At 47.0% G+C, this 9107-nt stretch overlaps 1 protein-coding gene across 12 annotated transcripts in view; it reads right to left on the reverse strand.

Annotated features, from left to right (window-relative positions):
- Nucleotides 1-279: 279 nt before the first annotated feature.
- LOC112142214 (target of Nesh-SH3) overlaps nucleotides 280-9107 on the reverse strand; it is a 25950-nt gene continuing 17122 nt past the window's right edge. For all 12 annotated transcript variants that reach the window (XM_024265461.2, XM_024265460.2, XM_036210855.1 and 9 more), the window contains 10 exons: nucleotides 9010-9072; nucleotides 8806-8931; nucleotides 8496-8585; nucleotides 8196-8405; nucleotides 3284-3389; nucleotides 2263-2342; nucleotides 1946-1975; nucleotides 1712-1870; nucleotides 1515-1637; nucleotides 280-1415 (listed from right to left, as the gene is read on the reverse strand). In XM_024265461.2, the coding sequence (XP_024121229.1) occupies nucleotides 1300-1415; nucleotides 1515-1637; nucleotides 1712-1870; nucleotides 1946-1975; nucleotides 2263-2342; nucleotides 3284-3389; nucleotides 8196-8405; nucleotides 8496-8585; nucleotides 8806-8931; nucleotides 9010-9072 (1103 nt within the window). In that variant the 3' untranslated portion in view covers nucleotides 280-1299. The remainder of the gene's footprint in view (nucleotides 1416-1514; nucleotides 1638-1711; nucleotides 1871-1945; nucleotides 1976-2262; nucleotides 2343-3283; nucleotides 3390-8195; nucleotides 8406-8495; nucleotides 8586-8805; nucleotides 8932-9009; nucleotides 9073-9107) is intronic.

The raw sequence follows: 9107 nt of genomic DNA on the forward strand, positions 1-9107 counted from the left end.
GATGAACAGTGAATGGATAAATGGGTGCATAATGTATGGAGGGTTGGATAAATGGATGGATGTATAACAACACAACAGAAATGAATCCAAGGATTTCTATAATACTTTTTGTTTGCAGAACTTAGTTTTTTCCCCTCACTGGGTGACCTTGATGAGGGGCTTGTTTTTTCCCTTTGTTCTGGCTCCATATTTAGGTCGACAGAATCAAGTTGGTGGCTGTTCTCTGTGATGCAGTGCTGGGTGTTTGAGACATGGGGAGGTGAAAAAAAGAAGACACGATTAAAAAAAGAAATCAGAACTTTATTACTTAAAATCCAGAAAACCCAAAAAAACAGATGTTAAAAATACACACACACACAAGAAGATTGTCCTGCTACAGGATGACTGCGGAAGACCTTCTGAATGTGGAGAACAGCCTCCCACCACAGACCAGCAGGACGGGAAACTGACAGAACCAATCCAGGTCAGATCCAAAGGTCAGATCTAAAAGTCTGACCTAAAAGTCTGATCCAAATAGAACCATGAAGATTACCAAAGACACTAATCGTAGAAAAGACAGTTTGTCCATAAATAGACGTATGAGAGGAACCTGCAGGTTTGTCTGAAGGTCTAACGGACCTCTGATGACCTTCAGAGGAGAACAAAGCACCAGAGAGCAGAGCTGAAGGCTCCAACAGTTAGAAGATCAATTAACATCCAGGAATTTGATGGGTTCTTTCTCCAAAGTTTTTTTTTTTTTTTTTTACAGTATATCGTCATAATGACTTGGAGGTTCATGAGATAAAAATGTTAAGAGATTAAATTACATTCCTTCATTTTCACTATGAATTTAGATGTTCTCCTCTGCAGAGTGGAAATGAAACCACCTCCTCCCAGAGTTTCAGCTGCCTGCTGATCTCCTGCAGAAACAAGAAGCTGGATGGTTTGTTAGAACTTCACCAAACCATCAAACAAGCTGAAGCTGCTGATGTTCCTCACTGTGAAGTGTCAAAGAGTGTCTGATAAATAACATCTCATTATGGAAATATTCCTCCAGGGGGCCAGCTTCCCATCACGGAACTGCAAAGTAAACAGATCTAGAGAGAGTCTGAGGAGCCCACGCCGCTCTCAAGTCCATAATTACAAAGATCAGGCGCGCTCGCTATAGTCTGAAGATGTCTTCTGTTTACAGTTCACTGATGAAGTCTTGTACATGTTTTACAGCTCTAAGTACACGAACTGCAGGGGGGTTCACTGGCCTTTAGCCCCTAGCTGATGTCCCAGCCCAGGTGACGGTTCTTAACGGATTCTCTTTACAGACTACCATTTACCAGGGATGGGGGTTCCACACTCGTACCAGGACACGTAGCTGATGTGGGAATGTCCACCTATCGGTCCAAAGGAGACTGGTTCCTGCCGCAGAGCCCTGTAGAACCCTAAACCACAGAGAGAACATGATGAGTGATCGAACAAGAACACATCAATGAGTATTCTTCACCAGTTCAGTCCAGATCATTACAGGACCACTGGATTACCGGATCTGGGGGGGAGCTGATCAGCACTCAGCTGCCGGCCAGTCCGTCCGTCCAGGAAGGAGTCCACAAACTGGCAGTGATCCTCACTGAAACCGCTCTGGTCTCCAATGTTGTAGAATTCACCTGATACAAAAGGAACCAGATGAGGTCCAAAAGCAGCATCCTGATCAAACCCAGGACCAAACCTTCACACTCACCGTTCAGGGAGTCACTCAGGTAGATCTTGTACCTGAGGGAGTTGCACAGCTGGACTCCAACAAATTTGCGGTACCAGGTTCTCTTGACATACTGCTTTCCGTGGCAGTCAGAGTAAGAGTCCGTCTTGAAGGGAAATTGAGTCCAGATGGCGTCTTTTCCTGAAACAGAGGAGCTGCAATCTCAAAATTGGAAAGCTCAGTTCCTTGTTGGCTGCAGATTAGAAACCTGCTCACCTGAAACGTTCTCGCTGACACGTGGGTCCGCTGCAGAGAGAACAAGAAGACAATCCATCAGCTTCATGAGAGTATGAGGACCATTGAAGGTCTGCAGACTCTCACTGCTTTATTATTGGACATGTTCCTTAAATTATTCAGATATAACTTTTCTTAAATGCATCAGTTCTACACAGTCAGGGCTGCTCTGCTCATCTGGATCTCATCAGTGGATGAGAAGAATTCTGAAGGTTCCTCAGCTGCTCAAACATGTTCTAAAATAAAGACAACATTCATTGTCTGGACTGATGATGGTTGGAATGAGAGGTGGTTCTGACCTGACTCTGTGTTGAAAGACACAGGTTCACTTGGAGGACCTGCACCCAGCTCATTCTTGGGCTTCACCTTAAACTCATACCTGAAAAAGGGAGGTTTGGATTGATTCAGGAGAAGGAGGAAGACAGAAACATGTCAGACTTTAAACAACAGAGAGGAGCTGAAGTCTGCTGAGGAACATCTGAACCTTCAAAGTAGAACACAGCTGGAAAGATACTGAAAACTTTTTTTAAGTAACCTACAGCTAATAGAAGAAGATATACAATTGCTAGAATAGTTTCTATAACATTTGAAGAATAGATTCACAGCTACTGAAAAAGGAATGGTAAATGGTGTACAATTGCATAGCACTTTACTGCCTTGTTAGAAAGCCCAAAGTGTTTCACTGTCACATTCACCGATGCACACACATTCACACCCTGATGGTGGCTCTGCTGACGAAGACTGACGCCAACCTATAGCCATCAGGAGGTGGTTCAGCATCTGGTCCAAGCCACACACATATAGAAGGTGGAAGCTGAATCTGCGAGCAATTCTCTGATCAGAGGTCGACCACAACACCTCTGCACCACAGCAGGAAGTATATCTCCTCAAGAAAGATTTTTCTATAGCTCTGAAATATTTTAGCTTTGAAATGTAGACCTACAACTTTGATATGTATGGGTGTATGATTGTGGCCCTGCGACAGACTGGCCCCTTGTCAAGGGTGTAGCCATGTTAGTCTCCAGCAGTCCCAAGACCCCATAAAGGAGATTAAGGCTTAGTGGGGGTGGTGCTGTAGGTTTGGCTCATAAAAACCTCTTAGCTCTGTTTTTTTCCTGCACTCCATTGTCTCTGTGTGCTTTCAGAGGAGCACCAAAGGTCTGCAAATGTTGTGTCAGATCTCTAGGTTCTGCAGGAAACTCTTTAGCTTCACTTTAAATGCCTGGTTCCACATTGTTAACTGCTTCAGGTGGTGCTGATAGATGCCGTCCCCTGTAGCTAGCTCTATCCGATCGGAGGATCAGGAAAGGATCTGCTTACGTGCTGTCAGGTTTGAGGTTCTCCACAGGAGTGTAGGTCTGGTTGGTGGTCAGGACAGACACCTGTTCTCCATCAGGACCTTTAGAGGTGGAAATAACTTCATACTCTGTAGAACGAAGGAGGAAACAGGAATCAGCAGAAAGCAACCTCCTGGCACCACTCTGATCTCAATGTTGAAACAGTCTTCAAATATTTTCACACCAATATTTGTTAAAATGACATAAAGGCTTGGAACAGAGATGAAGAAACATGGTAGGATTCCAACAGCTCCTTTAAAAGAGAGGAGGAGAAGGGACAACAGGTGGAGGTACAGCACGTGGAGGGACAACAGGTGCAGTAGGTGGAGGTGCAGCAGGTATAGGTACAGCAGGTGGAGGTGCAACAGGTGGAGGTACAGCAGGTATAGGGACAGCTGGTGGAGATACAGCAGGTGAAGCAGGTGGAGGTACAGCAGGTGGACGTGCAGCAGGTGGAGATACAGCAGGTGGAGGTGCAGCAGGTAGAGGTGCAGCAGGTGGAGGTATAGCAGGTGCAGCAGATGGAGGTACAGCAGGTGCAGCAGGTGAAAATAAAGCAGGTGGAGGTATAGCAGGTGCAGCAGATGGAGGTACAGCAGGTGCAGCAGGTGAAGGTGCAGCAGGTGGAGGTACAGTAGGTACAGTAGGTGGAGGTATAGCAGGTGGAGGTAAAGCAGGTGCAGTAGGTGGAGGTACAGCAGGTGGAGGTGCAGCAGGTGAAGGTGCAGTATGTGGAAGTGCAGCAGGTGCAGCAGAGGGAGATGCAGTAGGTGGAAGTGCAGCAGGTGCAGCAGGTGGAGGTGCAGCAGATGGAGGTGCAGTAGGTGGAGGTACAGCAGGTGGAGGTGCAGCAGGTGAAGGTGCAGTATGTGGAAGTGCAGCAGGTACAGCAGATGGAGATGCAGTAGGTGGAAGTGCAGCAGGTGCAGCAGGTGGAGGTGCAGCATGTTGAGGTGCAGTAGGTGCACCAGGTGGAGGTGCAGTAGGTGGAGGTATAGCAGGTGCAGCAGATGGAGGTACACCAGGTGCAGCAGGTGAAAATAAAGCAGGTGGAGGTATAGCAGGTGCAGCAGGTGGAGGTACAGCAGGTGCAGCAGGTGAAAATAAAGCAGGTGGAGGTATAGCAGGTGGAGGTACAGTAGGTACAGCAGGTGGAGGTATAGCAGGTGGAGGTGCAGCAGGTGGAGGTACAGCAGGTGGAGGTGCAGCAGGTGAAGGTGCAGTATGTGGAAGTGCAGCAGGTACAGCAGATGGAGATGCAGTAGGTGGAAGTGCAGCAGGTGCAGCAGGTGGAGGTGCAGCATGTTGAGGTGCAGTAGGTGCACCAGGTGGAGGTGCAGTAGGTGGAGGTATAGCAGGTGCAGCAGATGGAGGTACACCAGGTGCAGCAGGTGAAAATAAAGCAGGTGGAGGTATAGCAGGTGCAGCAGGTGGAGGTACAGCAGGTGCAGCAGGTGAAAATAAAGCAGGTGGAGGTATAGCAGGTGGAGGTACAGTAGGTACAGCAGGTGGAGGTATAGCAGGTGGAGGTGCAGCAGGTGGAGGTACAGCAGGTGGAGGTGCAGCAGGTGGAGGTGCAGCAGGTGCAGCAGGTGGAGGTGCAGCAGGTGGAGGTGCAGTAGGTGGAAGTGCAGCAGGTGCAGTAGGTGGAGGTGCAGTAGGTGCACCAGGTGGAGGTGCAGTAGGTGGAGGTGCAGCAGATTGAGGTGCAGCAGGTGCAGCAGGTGCAGCAGGTGGAGGTACAGCATGTTGAGGTGCACTAGGTGGAAGTGCAGCAGGTGCACCAGGTGGAGGTGCAGCAGATTGAGGTGCAGCAGATGGAGGGGCAGTAGGTGGAGGTGCAGCAGGTGGAGGTGCAGCAGGTGCAGTAGGTGGAGGTGCAGCAGGTGCAGCAGGTGGAGGTGCAGCAGGTGGAGGTGCAGCAGGTGGAGGTGCAGCAGGTGCAGCTGCAGTAGGTGGAGGTGCAGCAGGTGGAGGTGCAGTAGGTGGAGGTGCAGCAGGTGGAGGTGCAGTAGGTGCATTCATTCTCTGCTAGAAAGGATCAAACCCTTGTCCTGCCCTCTTGACATTGTTCCCACCTCTGTCTTTCTAAAAGTGTTCCGGTGTATTGACCTTATTCCCAGCCCCCATGAGCCTTTGCGTGAATTATGGGTGAAACCTCCGGTAGACGCCGGAACTCGCATACATTTACATTACAACTGTAGAGCCGACAGCGCAATTCCTTTTGTTTTGGATCTATAACTACATATAAACGAGGAAAAACCAGCTGTCATGTCTTAAAAGAGGCGACGTAACAACTCCGGTACTAAAACTGAGGGATTGGAGGATGACCTTAAAAAACATAACATATAGTAGCATTTTTAGCTACTGTTTTTAGCTACTTTCTCAATTCAGCTGCGGCAGGTGGTGAAGCTATGAACAATCTTAAAAGTTCACATCATAATTCTTTATTTCTGCCTATTTGTGCTAAAAGTTTACATCATAATTCTTTATTTCTGCCTATTTCTGCCAGAGTTAGCACACAGTGCTGATCTATTGTAACGTTATCTCGTGCTTGTGTTTACATGCTGCGATGAGGGATGCATCGCGCGGTGGAGCTTTTGTCCGTTTCATGTTTTGACAAAGTCAGCTGCGGTTTAAACATATGTAATTTTGAATATCTGATACCAGGAGATGCAGCAATTACACACCAAATATCTTTTCTGCTCTTGTGACACTGCTGTCAGCAGCGCGGTTAAGTTAGTTTCATAATCGACATTCGTCACACATTCAGTAATGAACGGCAATATTTCTCAATCGCCTTTGCTAAAAACCACCAAATATGTTTTTCCTGAGAGATAATAAACAATCAACATTCCACATCACTTTCAGCAGCAGCTCTGGCAAAGCGCTCTGGCTCCGCTTACATTGCAGCGGCGTTTGCGGTGGTCTGCTCGTTACGTGGATCGTGAATAATGAAAACGAGTCGTGTGAAACATTGATTGTTTTATCATCTGTCAGTAAAACATTTTGCTGTTTTTTATCAAAGGCGTTTGAGAAATATCGCCGTTCATCGCTGAATGTGTGACGAATGTCGAATATGAAACTAACTTAACCGTGCTGCTGTCAGGTCTCTGCAGTACCCGGCGTCTCTTCTTCTCTGGTGTTCTGGAGTAACCTGACCATAATGTTGGATACGGATTTTCCTCCGTGTACTTTATCCACAAAATGAGAGATTTAAAATGTTCAGCCGCATCCTTCTGACTTCATCCTCGCCCGGTAGACGGTAAAATCTGTACCGAGAAGGGCAGCTGCACTCCCTCTTCGTCAGCCACCCATGTTCCACACAACGCTCCACAAATTTAATTTAGTTTGGTTGTTAGTACAACCACGAGCTGCAAAACATGCACCTGAACGGCGCAAAGACATTTTTGAAAACTTTGAGGGATTGAGTAAAACACGCTTTTAACGTTTGTATGCACCGCTAAAGCTAACAAAACCGCCAACTTTCAGTGGAAACAAATAGCGCCGTGTAACTTCCGGTTGCTATGCCGGAAGTTGCACCCATAACCCCTTTTACATGAGAGGCCCCCGGAATAAGGTCAATAGGTTCCACTGTTGTTGACCTCATTAACCTTTCTTTAAAATTAGGATCTGTCCCTAACTTTCTCAAACACGCTTTGATAAATCCTGTTCTTAAAAAGCCTAATTTAGATCCGTCTTCCTTTCATCTCCAAAGTCCTGTAGAGAGTCGTCGCTGACCAGCTAAACGTGTTCCTGGAAGAACATAAAATCTCAGATTCTTTCCAGTCAGGCTTTAAGAAGAATCACTCCACTGAGACAGCTCTCCTGAGAGTTTCTAATGATGTTTTGATGACAGCTGACAAACTGCAAAGCCTGTTGGACTGTTTAACTAGCATCACAACATGGCTGAGTAATAATCATTTAGTTCTGAACTCCCAGAAAACCGAGACATTGATCTTTGCCCCAGAAAATAAAATTCCCTCTATCAGACAACACCTCGGGTCTCTAAGCTCTTCTGTCCAGTCGAGTCTCAGAGATCTTGGGGTGTTGTTTGATAAGTCCATGTCCCTGGAAGGCCACTCAAAACAGTTAGAAAAAAACAGTTTTTATCATCTAAGAAATGTGGCAAAATTAAAATGTATCTTGTCTTGGTCTGACCTGGAAACTATTATTCACGCTTTTATCTCCTCTCGTTTAGATTATTGTAACTGTCTTTTCACCTGTTTTAACAAACGCTCCCTGAACCGTCTTCAGCTCGTCCAGAACTCTGCAGCAAGGCTTTTAACAGGAACCAGTAAACGGACACACATCACTCCGATATTGTCTGCTTTACATTGGCTACCTGTCAAATTCAGAATTGATTTTAAAATTTTACTTTTAGTTTTTAGAGCCTTGCACGGTCAAGCCCCGACATACATCTGTGACCTTTTAACCCTGTACTCTTTGGCCCGATCCTTGAGGTCTTCCAGTCAGAATCTTTTAACTATCCCAAAAACCCGCTTTAAGACGAGAGGAGACGTCTCCTTCCAAGCTGTTGCTCCTCGTCTCTGGAACTCCCTCCCACTGCCGTTGCGTCAGATCAACTCCGTTGAGTGTTTTAAATCCCAGGTCAAGACGTTTCTATTCAGGAGAGCTTTTAGTTGATCTTAGCCCTTGTATTACTATGTTTTACTGTGTTTTTAGTCATTTTATTATTGATTATTGGTTTTATTTCCCCGTGTCTCCTGATTTTATGTTCTTCTGTAAAGCCCTGTGTGACCGTTCTGTGAAAAGTGCTATAGAAATAAAGATTCTTATTCCTGTTCTTCTTCTTCTAGGTACAGCAGGTGGAGGTGCAGCAGGTGGAGGTACAGTAGGTGGACGTGCAGCAGGTGGAGCACAGAGCTCATTACCTGTTGTATCGTTGTCTGTTTTTTGCCAATCGAGGATGACGAAAGACGGGCATCCCTCCACCGTCACAACCGTGAGGTTGGAAGGAGGGTTCCTGGGAGGAGACGTCACGTTGGCCTCGCCACGATCTTCTTCAGGGAAATAGCTGAGGGAGGTTGTGATGGAGCAGGGTTCTTCTGGCTTCTTACCGGTCTGGTAGATGACATGAGGAGCTGTGGGTGAAGCCAGACATCCACCACAATCAGAAAACATGAGAACAAACTCGAGACGCGCTTTCAGTGCATCCGTTGGTAGCTTCGTACCAATGTAACGTTGCTTCCCCATGGCATCCAAATCTGAGGCGGGCTGCGACTTGAATAGTTCGGACTCCTCCCAGGTTTCCTGTCGTGGAGCTGAAAGCAGAAACACCAAGCAGTCAATCATCTTTCTCTTTTTGTGTCTGCTTCACTTGGTTGGTTGAGGCAGATTGTGTTATTGAACATGGGGAGAACATCTTTGAAGTTTGAACCAGTCAGACTCTGCTTTGGATTCCTGCACCCAGAGGACACTCCATGTGTCCTGGAGGGTGTAGCAGCAGAAACCTCCTTGACCTTCAAAGTGGATGGGTTGTACCTGTGCTGGTTGGAGTGGCGGTTGTGCTCTGCCTCCGGTCCTGCTTGGTGGGCTTGGACGTCACCGGCAGGACTTTGGGTTGTAAGATGTGCAGCTTGTCAGGACGGTGGAAGACGTTTTCCTTGTCTGAAAAATAATTGTGATTTTGTGGAGCATAACTGTTTCATAAGAACGGGAACGTGCGGACCGCTGCTGAGATCTTACTGGTTTCTCCAGGTTTGGCCACCTGGTTGGTTCTGGTGTTGATGACTGGGTGAGGGGGAGATCCTGAAACAAACCAACAACCATCATGACAACCAGAG

Source organism: Oryzias melastigma, unplaced genomic scaffold (genome assembly GCF_002922805.2).
Source record: "Oryzias melastigma strain HK-1 unplaced genomic scaffold, ASM292280v2 sc00262, whole genome shotgun sequence".
NCBI lineage: Eukaryota > Metazoa > Chordata > Actinopteri > Beloniformes > Adrianichthyidae > Oryzias > Oryzias melastigma.